Genomic DNA, 18,255 nt, shown 5'->3' on the forward strand with positions numbered 1-18,255 from the left:
AACTCACAACAGTACCCCCCCCTTGAGGAGGGGTCACCGAACCCTCACGAGAACCTCCAGGGCGACCAGGATGAGCCCTATGAAAAGCGCGAACCAAATCATCAGCATGAACATCCGAGGCAACCACCCAAGAATTATCCTCCTGACCATAACCCTTCCACTTGACCAAATACTGGAGTTTCCGTCTGGAAACACGAGAATCCAAGATCTTCTCCACAACATACTCCAATTCTCCCTCCACCAGCACTGGAGCAGGAGGCTCAAGCGAAGGAACAACAGGTACCTCATACTTCCGCAACAACGACCGATGGAACACATTATGAATAGCAAACGATGCCGGGAGATCCAAACGAAACGACACAGGGTTAAGAATTTCCAAAATCCTATAGGGACCGATGAACCGAGGCTTGAACTTAGGAGAAGAGACCTTCATAGGAACAAAACGAGAAGACAACCACACCAAGTCCCCAACAAGAAGTCGAGGACCCACGCGGCGACGGCGATTAGCAAACTGCTGAGCCTTCTCTTGGGACAACTTCAAATTGTCCACCACATGACTCCAAATCCGATGCAACCTATCCACCACCATGTCCACTCCAGGACAATCAGAAGGTTCCACCTGACCAGAGGAAAAACGAGGATGAAACCCCGAATTACAAAAGAAAGGAGAAACCAAGGTAGCAGAACTAGCCCGATTATTAAGGGCAAACTCGGCCAGCGGCAAAAAGGTAACCCAGTCATCCTGATCAGCAGAAACAAAACACCTTAAATAAGTTTCCAAGGTCTGATTAGTTCGTTCAGTCTGGCCATTCGTCTGAGGATGGAATGCAGACGAAAAGGACAAATCAATGCCCATCTTAGCACAGAACGTCCTCCAAAATCTAGACACAAACTGGGATCCCCTGTCAGAAACGATGTTCTCAGGAATCCCATGCAAACGAACCACATTCTGAAAAAACAGAGGGACCAACTCAGAGGAGGAAGGTAACTTAGGCAAGGGTACCAGATGAACCATTTTAGAAAAGCGATCACACACAACCCAGATGACGGACATTTTTTGAGAGACAGGGAGATCCGAAATAAAGTCCATGGAAATGTGCGTCCAAGGCCTCTTCGGGATAGGCAAAGGTGACAACAATCCACTGGCCCGAGAACAGCAAGGCTTAGCCCGAGCACAAACCTCACAAGACTGCACAAAAGAACGCACATCCCTCGACAAGGAAGGCCACCAAAAAGACCTGGCCACCAAGTCTCTAGTACCAAATATTCCAGGATGACCTGCCAACGCAGAAGAATGGACCTCGGAGATGACTCTACTGGTCCAATTATCCGGAACAAACAGTCTCTCAGGCGGACAACGATCAGGTTTACCCGCCTGAATCTCCTGCAAAGCACGTCGCAAGTCTGGGGAGACAGCAGACAAAATCACCCCATCCCTAAGGATACCAGAGGGCTCAGAATTTCCAAGGGAGTCAGGCACAAAACTCCTAGAAAGAGCATCCGCCTTCACATTCTTTGAACCTGGCAGGTATGAAACCACAAAATTGAAACGAGAGAAAAACAGTGACCAACGAGCCTGTCTAGGATTCAGACGCCTGGCAGACTCAAGGTAAATCAAATTTTTGTGATCAGTCAAGACCACCACACGATGTCTAGCACCCTCTAGCCAATGACGCCACTCCTCAAATGCCCACTTCATGGCCAAAAGTTCCCGATTACCAACATCATAATTCCGCTCAGCCGGCGAAAACTTTCTAGAAAAAAACGCGCATGGCTTCATCACTGAGCCATCGGAGCTTCTCTGTGACAAAACCGCCCCCGCTCCAATCTCGGAAGCATCAACCTCAACCTGAAAAGGGAGCGAAACATCTGGCTGACGCAACACAGGAGCAGAAGAAAACCGGCGCTTAAGTTCCTGAAAGGCCTCCACAGCCGCAGGAGACCAATTAGCAACATCAGCACCCTTCCTAGTCAAATCCGTCAAAGGCTTAACAACACTAGAAAAATTAGTTATAAAACGACGATAGAAATTAGTAAAGCCCAAGAACTTCTGTAGACTCTTAAGAGATGTAGGCTGCGTCCAGTCACAAATAGCCTGAACCTTGACTGGATCCATCTCAATAGTAGAAGGGGAAAAAATATACCCCAAGAAAGAAATCTTCTGGACTCCAAAGAGACACTTTGAGCCTTTTACAAACAAGGAATTGGCCCGCAGGACCTGAAACACCTTCCTGACCTGCTGAACATGAGACTCCCAGTCATCAGAAAAAAACAAAATATCATCCAAATACACAATCATAAATTTATCCAGATATTCACGGAAAATATCGTGCATAAAGGACTGGAAGACTGAAGGAGCATTAGAAAGTCCAAAAGGCATTACCAAATACTCAAAATGGCCCTCAGGCGTATTAAATGCGATTTTCCACTCATCACCTTGCTTTATTCGTATAAGATTATACGCACCCCGAAGATCAATCTTAGTGAACCATTTAGCCCCCTTAATGCAAGCAAACAAATCAGTCAACAATGGCAAAGGATACTGATATTTTACGGTAATCTTATTCAAAAGACGATAATCTATACAAGGCCTCAAGGAACCATCTTTTTTGGCCACGAAAAAAAACCCTGCTCCCAAAGGGGACAAAGATGGACGGATATGTCCCTTTTCTAAGGACTCCTTAACATAATCCCGCATAGCAGTATGCTCTGGCACTGACAGATTGAACAAACGACCTTTAGGAAATTTACTGCCTGGAATTAAATTTATAGCACAATCGCAATCCCTGTGAGGAGGAAGCGAACTGAGCTTAGGCTCCTCAAAAACATCCCGATAGTCAGACAAAAACACAGGAATCTCAGAAGGAGTAGATGAAGCGATAGAAATCGGAGGTGCATCATCATGAACCCCCTGACAACCCCAGCTTAACACAGACATTGATTTCCAGTCAAGGACTGGATTATGAGTTTGTAACCATGGCAGACCAAGCACTAGGACATCATGCAAATTATACAGTACCAGGAAGCGAATCACCTCCTGATGAACAGGAGTCATACGCATGGTCACTTGTGTCCAGTACTGAGGTTTATTCATAGCCAAAGGTGTAGAGTCAATTCCCTTCAAAGGAATAGGGACTTCCAGAGGCTCAAGACTAAACCCACAGTGATTGGCAAATGACCAATCCATAAGACTCAGGGCAGCGCCTGAATCCACATAGGCATCGACGGAAATGGATGATAATGAACAAATCAGAGTCACAGACAGAATGAACTTAGACTGTAAAGTACTAATGGCAACAGACTTATCAACCTTTTTTGTGCGTTTAGAGCATGCTGATATAACATGAGCTGAATCGCCACAATAAAAGCACAACCTTTTTTTCCGCCTATAATTTTGCCGTTCACTTCTGGACTGAATTCTATCACATTGCATTATCTCAGGTGACGGTTCAGACGACACCGCCAAATGGTGCACAGGTTTGCGCTCCCGTAAACGCCGATCAATCTGAATAGCCATAGTCATGGACTCATTCAGACATGCAGGCGCAGGGAACCCCACCATAACATCTTTAATGGCCTCAGAAAGGCCATCTCTGAACTTTGCAGCCAGGGCGCACTCATTCCACTGAGTAAGCACCGACCACTTCCGAAATTTTTGACAATAAATTTCTGCTTCATCTTGCCCCTGAGAGAGGGCCAACAAAGCTTTTTCAGCCTGAATCTCTTGGTTAGGTTCCTCATAGAGCAAACCCAATGCCAGAAAAAACGCATCCGCATTAAGCAACGCAGGGTCCCCTGGTGCCAATGCAAATGCCCAATCCTGAGGGTCACCCCGCAGGAAAGATATAATAATCTTGACTTGCTGAGCAGGGTCTCCAGAGGAGCGAGATTTCAAAGAAAGAAACAACTTGCAATTGTTCCTAAAATTCAGAAAACGAGATCTATCTCCAGAAAAAAAACTCTGGGACAGGAATTCTAGGTTCAGACATAGGAGCATGTACAACAAAATCCTGTATATTTTGAACCTTAGCGGCAAGATTATTCAGGCTGGAAGCCAAACTCTGGACGTCCATGATAAACAGCTGGGATCAGAGCCATTCAAAGATTAAGAGGAGGAGGAAGTAGCCAGGCTGCAATAAGGCTAGGCAGCAAACTCTGAGGGAAAGAGAAAAAAAAAAAAAAAAAACTTCCTCAGACTACTTATCCTCCTACTTCAGCCAATACAATTAACACTTTGTGGGCCGGTTATACTGTCATGATCCCAATGGCAGGGGATCACTAAAGGACAAGCACAGATACAAACAAGCTCTAGGGCGATGGAACCTGAGCTGACCGCGACCCTGAACCTATCACACAAATAAAAGTAGCCGGGGAACGTGCCTACGATGATCCTAGACGTCTTGCTCCAGCCGAAGATCTAACTTCCCCTATTAGAAGAAACACAGACCTCTCTTGCCTCCAGAGAAATACCCCACAGAAATAGCAGCCCCCCACATATAATGACGGTGAAATGAGAGGAAAGCACATACGCAGTATGAAAACAGTTTCAGCAAAATGAGGCCCGCTAAAGCTAGATAGCAGAGGATACAAAAGTGAACTGCGCGGTCAGCGAAAAACCCTTCAAAAAACCATCCTGAAATTACTTGAACTCATGTGCCAACTCATGGTACATGAGGAGCAATTTCAGCCCACTAGAGCAACCAGCAGCAAAGAATCACACATCTGCAGGCTGGACTAAAAACCAAATAAAGCAAAACACCAAAACAGGAAAATCCAAACTTAGCTTGACCAGAAGGTTCTAGGAGCAGGGAGCAGAGGTAACAAGACACACTGGATACATTGATAACCGGCGAGGAAATGCCAGCAAAGCCAGGTTAAATAGGAAACTCCCATATCCTGATGGAACAGGTGGGACCCAGGAAAGACAAGTCACCCAGTACCATCAGTAACCACCAGAGGGAGCCCAAAAACAGAACTCACAACAGGCGCCGTTTTGAAGTTCGCCTCCGGCAGCAGTGTGGCTAGGTTCATCCCTGGTTACAATACTTTGTGTTGTACAAAAGGAAACCTACACCAGAGAAATGGACAACCTCAACAAGGGACAACCCATTCCTGTAGTGCGCTGAAGAAGCTCGATCCGATTGTCAACCAAGACGGGCTGCTGAGAGTAGGAGGCCGTCTTCAAGAATCCGAGGTGGAAGTTTCAGAGAAACATCCAGTAATAATTCCTGGACGTCATCACGTCCCAACCTTGCTCATTCATCATCATCATGATTTAGTGAGACACCAAGGCCATTTGTTTTCTGAAGGGAACCTATGGGCGGCTGAACTATGGATAATCGGAGCAAAGAGAAGCGTGAACAGACTCATCTTCAACTGTGTTACGTGTTGCAAACTCAGAGGCATGTTCCAAAATCCAAAGATGGCCAATCTGCCACCTGACAAACTTAGTACTGAACCCCCCTTCACTAACGTCGGACTAGATGTATTCGGTCCTTGGACTGTGGCTACACAACACACTAGGAAGATCCATACTGAAGCAAAGTGTTGGGCAGTTCTATTCACCTGTCTGTTCATCAGAGCTGTTCATATCAAAGTAATTGAATCTATAGACACTTCGAGTTTTATAAATGCACTTCGACGCTTCATCGCTATCAGAGGCCCTGTGAAGCATATTTGTTCTGACCGAGGTACGAATTTCATCGGAGCGGCAAGAGAACTCCACATCCCTTCCAATTTAGACATTGGTAATGTTGAAAGATACCTAGGCAAACAAGGCTGTACCTGGACTTTCAATGTCCCACATTCTTCACACATGGGTGGTGCCTGGGAAAGAATGATAGGGATAGCATGTAAAATACTAGACTCTCTTCTTACAAGCGAATACCAGATTCACACACGAGAGTTTAACTACGTTCTTGGCTGAGGTCTCAGCTATCATTAACGCCAGGCCTCTGACAGCACTTTCCAGTGATTCTGGAGACCCAACTGTCCTGACTCCTGCAATACTACTCACGGAGAAAACCTGTGTGCCCAGAGCTCCACTCGGAGAATTCAATGACAAAAACCTCTACAGGCGACAATGGAGTCAAGTGCAAAGCATGTCCAATGTCTTTTGGAACAGATGGAGAAGGCAGTATCTCTCCACTCTACAAATCAGGACAAAGTGGCAGAAAGACCGCCCAAACATCCAACCTGGTGATGTTGTACTCGTCAAAGACAGTCAGTTGCATCGAAACGAGTGGCCACTCGGCCTAGTCACCAAGCCCTTTCCCAGCAAGGACGGGAAGGTGCGCAAAGTAGAGGTCAGAGTGTGCAAGCTTGGAGAGAACAAACTGTTCCTCAGGCCAGTTACTGAACTTGTATTGTTATTTTCCCCAAAAGAACCAAATAGTGGCATCTGTTGATACCAAGCGGGGAGTGTTCTGCCCATTAATGTGCAGCAAGTTCATTCACAATGTAGTACCAGTTGTCACCATTAGAGGTCATTAGGTACACATTTATCCTATTCTGTATCCAGGAGCTTATCATCAGTCTGTGTTCTGACTAGAACCGCCCCCCCCCCTGGTTTCCCAGGCAAAATTAGCCATTTTCCGCGGGCCTGATGTCTGACACAAATGTTCCTGGCTCTCTCTTCCTGCAGATCATTGCTCTTGATAAGCGGATTCCGGTGAGGCACAAATGTACTTACATGTGTGTGTTATGTTAGAACAGTTATGCAGCCACTGTTTAGCAGAGTGTGTAGTTAGGCATGTTGTGCTTTATTTCATATTGCGGTTTCTCTGTATGCAGATAGATGTTTGCCTGTATAAAGTAATACAATGCTGACAGCCTGAACCTGCCCTAAGATAGCCATGATAACTGTGTATCTGCCTTATCCTGTGTTCAGTGTTAGCTCTCTAATCTCTCTGTTATTCAATGTTATTGCATCTTGTAACATTCTGTAACATGCCAGGTACTGATGCACTGTTATTTCCTTTGTATTTTTTACCTGATCATCCATTATATCGAATATCTCACAATATCATCTACTATTGTTGTTCATCGTTCACCATCTCAATAAATATAGACTTAAGAACCTGTACAGTCTGTTTACTGAGGAAATGGATGAAGGTTTAGTCGTATGCTAGAATCCACACAGCATCATACGTGGAGGAAGGCAGAACAAACACCAAATATATGTATAAAAAAGTAGAAGAAATGCTTTTTATTCATCAGTTTCCATAAATGGAATCCAAAGTAATTAAAAAAAACACTATATATAGTATATATAGGAGAAAGCCTGAGGCAGCAACAACAACAGATCTGGAAGGAAGAACCGGAAAATGAAGTGCCATGGCAAGACAAGCCGCTGCATGGGATGTACCATCGAAAGATAATGGAGGTGGCTGATGTGGAGAAATCCTACCAATGGCTTGAGAAAGCTGGACTCCAAGGCAGCACCAAGGCACTTATCATAGCGGCACAAGAGCAAACACAAAGTACCAGATCCATAGAAGCTGGAATCTACCACACAAGACAAGACGCAAGGTGCGGACTATGCAAAGAAACTTTAGAAACCGTCCAACACATAGTGGCAGGATGCAAAATGCAGGAACAGCGTATACTGAACGCCACAACCAAGTAGCGGGAATTGTATACAGGAACATCTGCACAGCATATGGGCTAAGTCCCCCTAAGGGTACCGTCACACAGTGCAATTTTGATCGCTACGACGGCACGATTCGTGACGTTCGAGCGATATAGTTACGATATCGCAGTGTCTGACACGCTCCTGCGATCAGGGACCCCGCTGAGAATCGTACGTCGTAGCAGATTGTTTGAAACTTTCTTTCGTCGTCTAGTGTCCCGCTGTGGCGGCATGATCGCATGGTGTAACAGATATCGTATACGATGTGCGCATAGTAACCAACGGCTTCTACATCGCACATACGTCATGAAATTATCGCTCCAGCGTCGTACATTGCAAAGTGTGACAGCAGACTACGACGCTGGAGCGATATTGTTACGATGCTGGAGCGTCACGGATCGTACCGTCGTAGCGATCAAAATGCCACTGTGTGACGGTACCCTAAGTCCAGGTGGGAGACCCAAGAGAAAGTGGTAGAGAATGAAAGGGCTAAAATACTGAGGAACTTCAAGATTCAGACAGATAAACAGATGTTGGCTAACCAACCAGACATTGTGTTAGTAGACAAGGATCAGAAGACAGCGTTGATAATAGATGTGGCGCTGCCAAGTGACAGCAACATCAGAAAGAAGGAATATGAGAAGCTGGAGAAATACCAGTGCATCAAAGGAGAACTGGAGAAGATGTGGAAGGTGAAAACAACAGTAGTTCCAGTGGTGATAGGAGAACTTGGAGCAGTGACCCCTATGTTGGGAAAATGGCTACAACAGATGTCAGGAGCAACAACTGAGCTCTCTGTCCAGAAAAGCGCAATACTGGGAATAACTAAGATTTTTTGCAGAACCCTCAAACTCCCAGGCCTCTGGTAGATAACCCGAGTATGAGAAAGGACAAAAAAGAGAGAGACGCCATTGGGGGGTGAGAAGGAGATTTATATATACAGTATACTGTGTATATACATATATATATATATATATATAATATATATATATATATATCTGAATGATTGGGATGTTATGGAATAAAATGTGTTTAATGGAATTGTTCAGGGGATGCATTATTGTTACTTGAATGTGGACTTCATTCTTTTTTAGAGTTGTTTCTTGCCACCGGTTCTAGTCATTTTGTAGTTTTCACCTGCTGCGGCACCGAGAACTAGTAATAGAAATTGGGAACTGTGTTCTTGTGATATGAAAATAGCTTTACCCACCAGAAAATAGCTTTACCTTACAGAAAGTAGCTTTACCCTACAGAAAATCAGTTTAACTTGCAGAAAGAAGCTTTACCCTCCAGAAAATAAGCTACCTTACAGAAAGTAGTTTTACCCTCCAGAAAATAGTCTTACCTTACAGGAATTAGCTTTACACTCCAGAAAATAGCTTTACCTTACAGAAAGTAGCTTTACCCTACAATAGCTTTACCTTACTGAAAGTAGTTTTACCCTACAGACAATAGCTTTATCCTACAGAAAATAGCTTTACGCTCCAAAAATAGCTTTACCGTACAGAAAGTAGCTTTAACCTCCAGAAAATAGCTTTACCTTACAGAAAGTAGCTTTACCCTCCAGAAAATAGCTTTACCTTACTGAAAGTAGTTTTACTCCACAGACAATAGCTTTATCCAACAGAAAATAGCTTTACCCTCCAGTAAAATAGCTTTACCGTACAGAAAGTAGCTTTACCCTCCAGAAAATAGCTTTACCTTTCTGAAAGTAGTTTCACCCTACAGACAATAGCTTTATCCTACAGAAAATAGCTTTATGCTCCAAAAATAGCTTTACCATACAGAAAGTAGCTTTAACCTCCAGAAAATAGCTTTACCTTACAGAAAGTAGCTTTACCCTCCAGAAAATAGCTTTACCTTACTGAAAGTAGTTTTACCCTACAGACAATAGCTTTACCCTACAGATAACCAACAGTAGAATATTGCCTGTGATAAATGAGATATATACTTTACCCTCGCCTGCTGTAAAATTACAGGGGTCTCCAGAGAGGTTCCGCATCATCTTCTCCACCCCTACAAAACTGTGTGCAATTCCCACATTGCATCCTTATTATCTTAGCAGAACAATGTCTGCAATTATTTCTCTGATGTAGTTGATAACTATTTTTGGGGTCTCCTTTAGAGGGACGCTATTAGTACCCGTCAGTGAGGTTAGCACTTTTGAGTGGTATAATTAAGCATGGCGGAGCCCTCCTTCTTTCCAGTGGCCACTTTTGTGAGTGGTTGGGGGACACTTTGAGTACTTACCAGCTACTTTCAGAGGCATCGAGCTGCGCTTTGCAAGGATCCGGCCCTTGTTTTTAGAGAATGAAACTGTGAACACAGCCCCGGAATCCTCACAAGTTGGGCAAAGTGTTAGGAAAGCGCAGATCTGTCCTTGTGTCTTGTTCTCAGTGACCTGGTAATTGGCATCCCGTTCCTTTGAGATTAATGTCCGCTCTTTTTTCAGGTCCTTCTCCCATTTAATGCTGATGTCCTGAGGTATGCTTCCTTTCATAGTGCAGCTAAGGGTTAATTTCTCTCCCTCTTTGCATGTTTCCGGTACACAAATGTCTGATACCGAGTAGAATCCACAACTATCTGTAGGGGGTAAAACAATGCAATATGAATGAAAATGGGGCACAGGCTCCATTTATTCAGGGGAGTCTGTCAGCAGGTTTTTGCAATGTAATCTGAGAGCACCATGATGTAAGGGAAGAGACCCTGATTCCATCGATGCGTCGCCTACTGGGCTGTGCTTTGCTGTTTCAATAAAATCAGTGTTTTTCAGCAGAAGATTGTCACTGTAGGATGAGGTGTCTCCTGCTTCCTAGTCCAACCCCGCCCCTAGCACAGATTAAAAATAACAATAATAATAATTTTATTTATATAGCGCCAACATATTCTGCAGCGCTTTACAAATTATAGAGGGGACTTGTACTGACAATGGACATTTCAGCATGACAAAAATCACAGTTCCAAATAGATACCAAGAGGAATGAGGGCCCTGATCGCAAGCTACAAATTATGTGGAAGAGGGGGAGACACGAGAGGTGGATGGTAACAATTGCTTTCGTTGTTCGGACCAGCCATAGTGTAAGGATCGGGTGTCCATGTAAAGCTGCATGAACCAATTAAACAGCCTTAATATGTAACGGTACAGACACAGAGGGCTATTAACTGTATAAAGTGTATAAGAATATGATGCGAGGAACCTGATTATGGTTTAAGTTTTTTGAATGGGCCACACAGGGATAGTTAGGTTACTGCGTTGAGGCGGTAGGCCAATCTGAACAAATATATACCCAAAACAACAGCCTAAGTAAGGGCACTTCCAAATTTTACAAAGTATCAAATCAGAAAGAACACGGAAGCTTCTTGCCAATAAAAACATTAAAATTTATTGATAATGCATATAAAAACTAAAAAAGTCCAATAGTACTCAATGGCGATACATAGACAGAATCTACTGACTGCATAAGGTAAATACAACATAAAAAACCTATGATAATCAAATGATCCCAAGACCGTAGATAGGTAGGCAAAAAAGAGATCTTATATGTGCAAAAAATAGTGTGACAAAGTTCTACACGCCCACAAAAAAGCTTTAACAGATTAATTACCATATATATGGTTAATGTAAGTCACAATAGACAAAGTTCAAAGGTATATGGGCTGAAAATATACTACCTACAGATATATGCACAAAAATGCCTCTGTTATCATTCATAAGTATGCTACAAAAAACAAGAGTGATAGAAAATACATGGCAGAGAAAACTACCTAAAGCTAGATATGTAGCGGTACTAAAGATCCAAAGTGGAGTTTCACTTCTATGGCAAATATAAAGTGCTTGTCAGTGCTAAGATGCAGGGCAAGGGGACAGGTTAAGATGTATATTACCTGAAATACAGCTCAGTAGGAGCTACATATCTAGCTTTAGGTAGTTTTCTCTGCCATGTATTTTCTATCACTCTTGTTTTTTGTAGTATACTTATGAATGATAACAGAGGCATTTTTGTGCATATATCTGTAGGTAGTATATTTTCAGCCCATATACCTTTGAACTTTGTCTATTGTGACTTACATTAACCATATATATGGTAATTAATCTGTTAAAGCTTTTTTGTGGGCGTGTAGAACTTTGTCACACTCTTTTTTGCACATATAAGATCTCTTTTTTGCCTACCTATCTACGGTCTTGGGATCATTTGATTATCATAGGTTTTTTATGTTGTATTTACCTTATGCAGTCAGTAGATTCTGTCTATGTATCGCCATTGAGTACTATTGGACTTTTTTAGTTTTTATATGCATTATCAATAAACTTTAATGTTTTTATTGGCAAGAAGCTTCCGTGTTCTTTCTGATTTGACAATCTGAACAAATGCGTTTTTAGGGCACACTTAAAACTGTGGGGATTGGGGATTAATCGTATTAACCTAGGTAGTGCATTCCAAAGAATCGGCGCAGCACGTGTAAAGTCTTGGAGACGGGAATGGGAGGTTCTGATTATTGAGGATGCTAACCTGAGGTCATTAGCGGAGCGGAGGGCACGGGTAGGGTGGTAGACTGAGACCAGAGAGGAGATGTAGGGTGGTGCTGAGCCATGGAGTGCTTTGTGGATGAGGGTAATAGTTTTGTACTGGATTCTGGAGTGGATGGGTAGCCAGTGTAATGACTGGCACAAGGTAGAGGCATCGGTGTAACGGTTGGGGAGGAATATGATCCTGGCTGCAGCATTCAGGACAGATTGGAGCTGGGAGAGTTTGGTAAGAGGGAAGCCAATTAGTAGAGAGTTACAATAGTCCAGACGAGAATGAATAAGTGAAACAGTAAGAGTTTTTGCAGAGTCGAAAGTAAGAAAAGGGCGAATTCTAGAAATGTTTTTGAGATGCAGGTAAGAAGAGCGAGCCAGTGATCGGATGTGGGGGTGAATGAAAGGTCAGAATCAAGGATGACCCCAAGGCAGCGGGCATGTTGCTTTGGAGTAATGGTGGAATCACACACGGAGATGGCAACGTCAGGCAAAAATAGGTTAGTAGAGGGAGAGAACATGAGGAGTTCAGTTTTTGACAGGTTCAGTTTCAGATAGAGGGAGGACATGATGTTAGAGACAGCGGTAAGACAATCACTGGTGTTTACTAAAAAGGCCTTCGTAATATCAGGAGAAGAAGTGTATAATTGGGTGTCATCAGCATAGAGATGGTACTGGAACCCAAATCTACTGATTGTTTGTCCAATTGGGGCAGTGTACAAAGAGAAGAGGAGGGGACCTAGGACTGATCCTTGAGGAACCCCAACAGTAAGGGGAAGGTGAGAGGAGGAGGAACCAGCAAAAGATACAGTGAAGGATCGGTCAGAGAGATAGGAGGAGAACCAGGATAGAATGGTGTCCTTGAGGCCGATGGAGCGGAGCATAGTGAGGAGGAGCTGATGATCCACAGTGTCAAATGCTGCTGAGAGATCCAAGACAATTAGCATGGAGTAGTGATCATTAGATTTCGCTTTAGTAGATCATTAGAGACTTTAGTGAGGACAGTTTGAGTAGAGTGTAAAGAGCAGAAACCAGATTGAAGAGGGTCGAGAAGAGAGTTATCTGAGCGATAGCGGATAAGACGGGAGTTGACCAGGCGTTCGAGGAGTTTAGAGATGAAGGGAAGATTAGAGACAGGTCTATAATTAACGGCACCGTTTTGATCAAGGGCTGGTTTTTGAAGTAATGGATGTATGATGGCATGCTTAAATGAGGAGGGAAAAATACCGGAAGAGAGAGAAAGGTTGAATATTTTTGTTATGTGAGAGGTGACATCATGGGAAAGGGACTGGAGAAGATGTGATGGAATGGGGTCACTGGTGCAAGTGGTTGGGCAAGAAGATGCAAGAAGCATGATTACTTCTTCTTCTGTAACTGGTTCAAGGTCAGAGAGTGAACTGGATGCAGTGGGGGAGGGAGGACAGTGCATGGTATGAAGAGATTGGGAGATAATTTCCTGTCGAATGTGGTCAATTTTTTCTTTGAAGTAATTGGCCAGATCGTCAGCGCGGAGATCCGTGGTTGGGACCTGCGCTCTTGGGTTGAGTAGGGAATGGAAAGTGTCAAAGAGAAGTTTAGGGTTATTGGACATCGAGGTGATGAGGGTGTTAAAATAGGTTTGTTTGGAGAGGTGAAGGACGGTGTAGTATGTTTTAAGCATGAACTTATAATGGATGAAATCTTCGGGTAGATTAGATTTTCTCCACAGACATTTGCCGCACCTGGAGCACCGCTGCAGGAAACGTGTTTGCAGCGTGTGCCACGGTTGTCGCCATCTGTGCCTGTGATGGTGTGATATGTTATGTGGGTATCATTTTGTGTATATTTATATTTTACCTTTGTCAGGTGTGGGAGGCCTGAAAACCACCCCAACCTCTCTGACTACTACTGGACATAAGGAGAGGACAGGAGCTGGGGGGAATAGAGATCCTGTGTGGAACCCAGGATGTGAAGACAGCACGTCAGAGAGAGAAAGAAGGGAATATGGACTGTTATCCTCTGTGCTGCATTGTTGGACTGTTGTATCCTCAGTGTGGTGGATTATATGGACCTTTCGTGTTTTGCCTAAATAAAGGTTCTGGAATTGTTCACTATTCTCTTGCTCTGTTGATTGTGTGATTCCGGAGAAGGAACCCGTGACAGTGCCGAGCTGTTCTATGTATAGGAGGTGCAATTTCATCCAGGGCACTTTGCAAAGTTTCATTGTAATGCTTCAGTGCAGAATCAGGACATGAGATGGAGGAGATAGGGGCCAACGAGGACTGCATTTATTCACCGGCACATATCATCCTAGCCATACACTATAGGACCCCCAGGGACCCCGCTTCACCTGTGGGAAGTGTAACATCTGTGCTGCCGCAACATCCCCCAGGGGACCCCTTTAGTGCAACATCGGTCCTACTACTGACCGAACTCCACAGGTGGCGTCACGACAAACTTTGAACATTTTCCCCTTTAATGTTGAGGCCCAGGGCCACGGACTGGGTCGCAGCCACCGTGACATCCCCCCTTGCGACCGGACCCGGTACCGAGTACCCCACTGCCCTGTGGGCGACTCACATGCATGGAATATTAATAATGGTAGAGGGGTTTCTGAGTGTAGCAGTTGGGAGGTTTGACTGGCTATAACATGAGGGGCCGGGGTTGAGAGAGATGTCTCCAGCGACTAGGAGAAGGAGGATATTAAGAGTGAGCAGATGGTTAAGTGATTTGTGAGAGCGTCTCTTGTGTTGGATGGTGGGACTGAATGGATCTGCGCTGTTAAGCAGTGTGAACAGAGCATGAGTGCTATACATAGGAGAGGAAAGGACAGAGGGGCCGATATGGATGGAGTGTAAAGAGTTTATGCAAGGGCGGTGAATGTGAGTGAATGCCGCAGCCAGGATATATATTATACAAATGCATATAGTGAATATTTGTTCTGTTCCAAATGAACAGGGAATATATTTAGATTCTTACCTGTCTCCTGCCCTGTCTAACTGCCATGTTATAACTGCCAGTACTTTTAAAAAAATTCTTTGAATAAATGTACATGAATAATAGTGCACGAATGCATCCTCAAACTATGTCTAAATTTATAGAAGGCTAGCTCTTAGATCTCACTTTTTTTTTCCTCCCTCTCGTTAGCAATCAATCTAACTCAGTTGAGACAGCAGAACACAATAAATGTAGTGATCAGATAAACAAATGTCCAGGCCTACATGGATCATAAACCACTTTGAAAACAGTTATGTGATCTCTCTGCATAAGGACAAGCAGAAGTGAGGTCAATATCTATATACAAAAACAAAGGCTTACTAAGATGGCTAACAAATCTAGATACATGCAGGATTGAATGCCGGAGATAAAATGACTTAGATACCATTCAGGTTGCTTGCTGACAATGAATGGAGTAAAAGACATGCAAGGTAATTCAGTTCAGAGCTTGAGTCATTACTGTCACTACATAGTGTACATGGAAAGCTGCCAATCAGTGGTGTGGGCGGAGTTATTCATAGAAAGCTGCCAATCTGGTGTGGGCGGAGTTATTCATAGAAAGCTGCCAATCAGTGGTGTGGGCGGAGTTATTCATAGTAAGCTGCCAATCAGTGGTGTGGGCGGAGTTATTCATAGAAAGCTGTCAATCAGTGGTGTGGGCAGAGTTATTCATAGAAAGCTGCCAATCAGTGGTGTGGGCAGAGTTATTCATAGAAAGCTGCCAATCAGTGGTGTGGGCGGAGTTATTCATAGTAAGCTGCCAATCAGTGGTATGGGCGGAGTTATTCATAGAAAGCTGTCAATCAGTGGTGTGGGCGGAATTATTGATAGAAAGCTGCCAATCAGTGGTGTGGGCGGAGTTATACAGGGCTCAGCATTCCGAGCTCTGCTAGATCTACAGCAGAGAATTGTGATTCTATCACAACTGGTTCATGCAGTAAACTATGTGACACATCACTGGAATCGGTCTCTGCCCCTACATCCTGCTGCTGTCAGATTACATATGACAGATTCCTTTTAATACTTTGCTGAAAATACTGACACCTGGGTTAGGGATGTTTACATATTGGTTTCACTGATGAAACGCTGACAAGCCACGAAAAGCAAATACTGTAAGGAAGGCCTCTTTCATACTTCCGTCTTTCATTTCCCGTCATAATGCGTCGTTTTGTGAAAAAAATGGATTCTGCGATTTTGCCCGCAGGATGCATTTTTTTCCCCATATACTTTTATTAGCGACGGATTGTGACGAATGGCCACACGTTTCATCCGTCGTGCACTGGATCCATCGTAAAATTGCTGTCCGTCGGGCGGAGAAAAAGCACAGAGGAACGTTTTCTGCACGTCGGAAAATCGCTCAGCTACGGATCCTGCGCTGTCCGTCGTTGGCTATAATGGAAGCCTATGGGCACAGGATCCGTCGCTCACTGAAAAGCAGGAATCCGGCAACAGATGGCGTCTTTCAAACTGAGCATGCGCGGAAGAGTTTCCAGTCAGGGAAATTCTCTCTCGCTCACCCTCTCTTTTTACTATTGATGCTGCCTATGCAGCATCAATAGTAAAATGATATAATGCTAAAAACAAAAAACAAAATAAAAAATTGCAATATTCTCACTTCCGGCGTCCCGCGCAGCATTACCGATGCTCCCGGCATTACTGGAACGGCAGCTGACGGGAGCATCGCAACCATCGGTAACGCTGCGCGGGACGCCGGAAGGTGAGAATATTGCAATTTTTTTATTTTGTTTTTTATTTATAACATGGGTTGTGTTGTGTATGCGTTTTCACAGTGGAAAACCGCTGCGAAGACGCATACACAACAGGTGCACATAGCCTCGACGGGTCTGTCAGAAAAACGGGCCCAGTGCACACGTTTTTTACAATCTGCACAGGATCCATCATTTTGACGGATCCTGTGCAGATTGTAAAAACGGAAGTGTGAAAGAAGCCCAAGATGATCTTTTGAGGGACTTTCCGGCAGCAGAAAACTCCACAGTAAAATCCACAGAGACAGATAATTACCCAGGACAGTTCCAAAGTACTTCTTCTCCTGCAGAACTTTTCCAGCTTTCATAAACCGACAGATGAACTCAGCCTGGTGATGGCGCTGCTTGTGCACCTGGAAGCTCAGGGTCGAGCACAACGAGTGGCGTAGTCCACCCACAAATTTGCTCTTAACGATATTCATGCATGTGTAGGAATCCTGTTCCTGCATCACTTTGTAGTCCCCGGCCGGGTGCAGCGACTGTTTCTCTTTTATTTCGATCTCCTTGTCCCCTTGTCGGACCAGCCACACTGCACTTATGTTTTTTGAGTATCGGCCTGTAATACTACACTTCAGAGTAGCAATGCTGCCTTCTGTCCAGTCTTTCCAACCCACGATGTCACTCACTGGAAAGACATATAAGATTCAAGGCAGAAAATTAGAACACGGCACAATTGGGACATATTATCACAGTGTTCTCCAGACTATTGAGTTCTGACAAATTAAATTAGCATGAGTTTGTTTTTACAATTTTCCTTGCATTTCTAACCTCTTTATTGACCTGCATTTACTGTGTACTTCATCTCTGGCAGATGTTTTCCTGTGGTTTTTGCAGCTCTCCCCCTCAGGATATGATGCTCTTTCTTTGCTTTAAAGGGAATTTTTTGTTGTTGCCTCATCTGAGAGCAGCATAATGTGGGGACAGAGACCCTGATTCCAGGGATGTGTCACTTACTTAACTGGGTGCAGAAGTTGTGATAAAATCACAGTTTTCTCTGCTGCAGATCCAACAGAGATCAAAATGCTGAGCACATTATAACCCCGCCTACACCACTGATTGGCAGCTTCCCGTGTAGAACCACGCCCACAGCATTGATTGGCAGCCTCCTGTGTATAACCCCGCCCACACCATTGGCAGCTTCCTGTGTATAACTCCGCCCACACCATTGATTGGCAGCTTCCTGTGTATACTGTACTTGTCAGCTGCGTAGCACTATATTTGTGTGGGGGGGGGGGACCAAGAGGCACAAGACACCTTGTCCTGTAGTAATTATCTCCTGCTGATAAAACACCTATTTTATTGAACCAACAGCACTCAGCTTACTAAGTGATACCTCACTGGAATCAGGCTCTCTGCCCCTACAT

At 44.1% G+C, this 18,255-nt stretch overlaps 1 protein-coding gene across 1 annotated transcript in view; it reads right to left on the minus strand.

The window, feature by feature from the left end:
• LOC138645493 (uncharacterized) overlaps positions 1–18,255 on the minus strand; it is a 51,708-nt gene that overhangs the window by 13,675 nt on the left and 19,778 nt on the right. Inside the window, exons 6-7 of the mRNA XM_069734857.1 lie at positions 17,148–17,516; positions 9,881–10,213 (exon numbers count right to left, since the gene is read on the minus strand). Coding sequence (XP_069590958.1) covers positions 9,881–10,213; positions 17,148–17,516 — 702 coding nt within the window. The remainder of the gene's footprint in view (positions 1–9,880; positions 10,214–17,147; positions 17,517–18,255) is intronic.

This window comes from Ranitomeya imitator, chromosome 7 (assembly GCF_032444005.1).
Source record: "Ranitomeya imitator isolate aRanImi1 chromosome 7, aRanImi1.pri, whole genome shotgun sequence".
Lineage (NCBI taxonomy): Eukaryota > Metazoa > Chordata > Amphibia > Anura > Dendrobatidae > Ranitomeya > Ranitomeya imitator.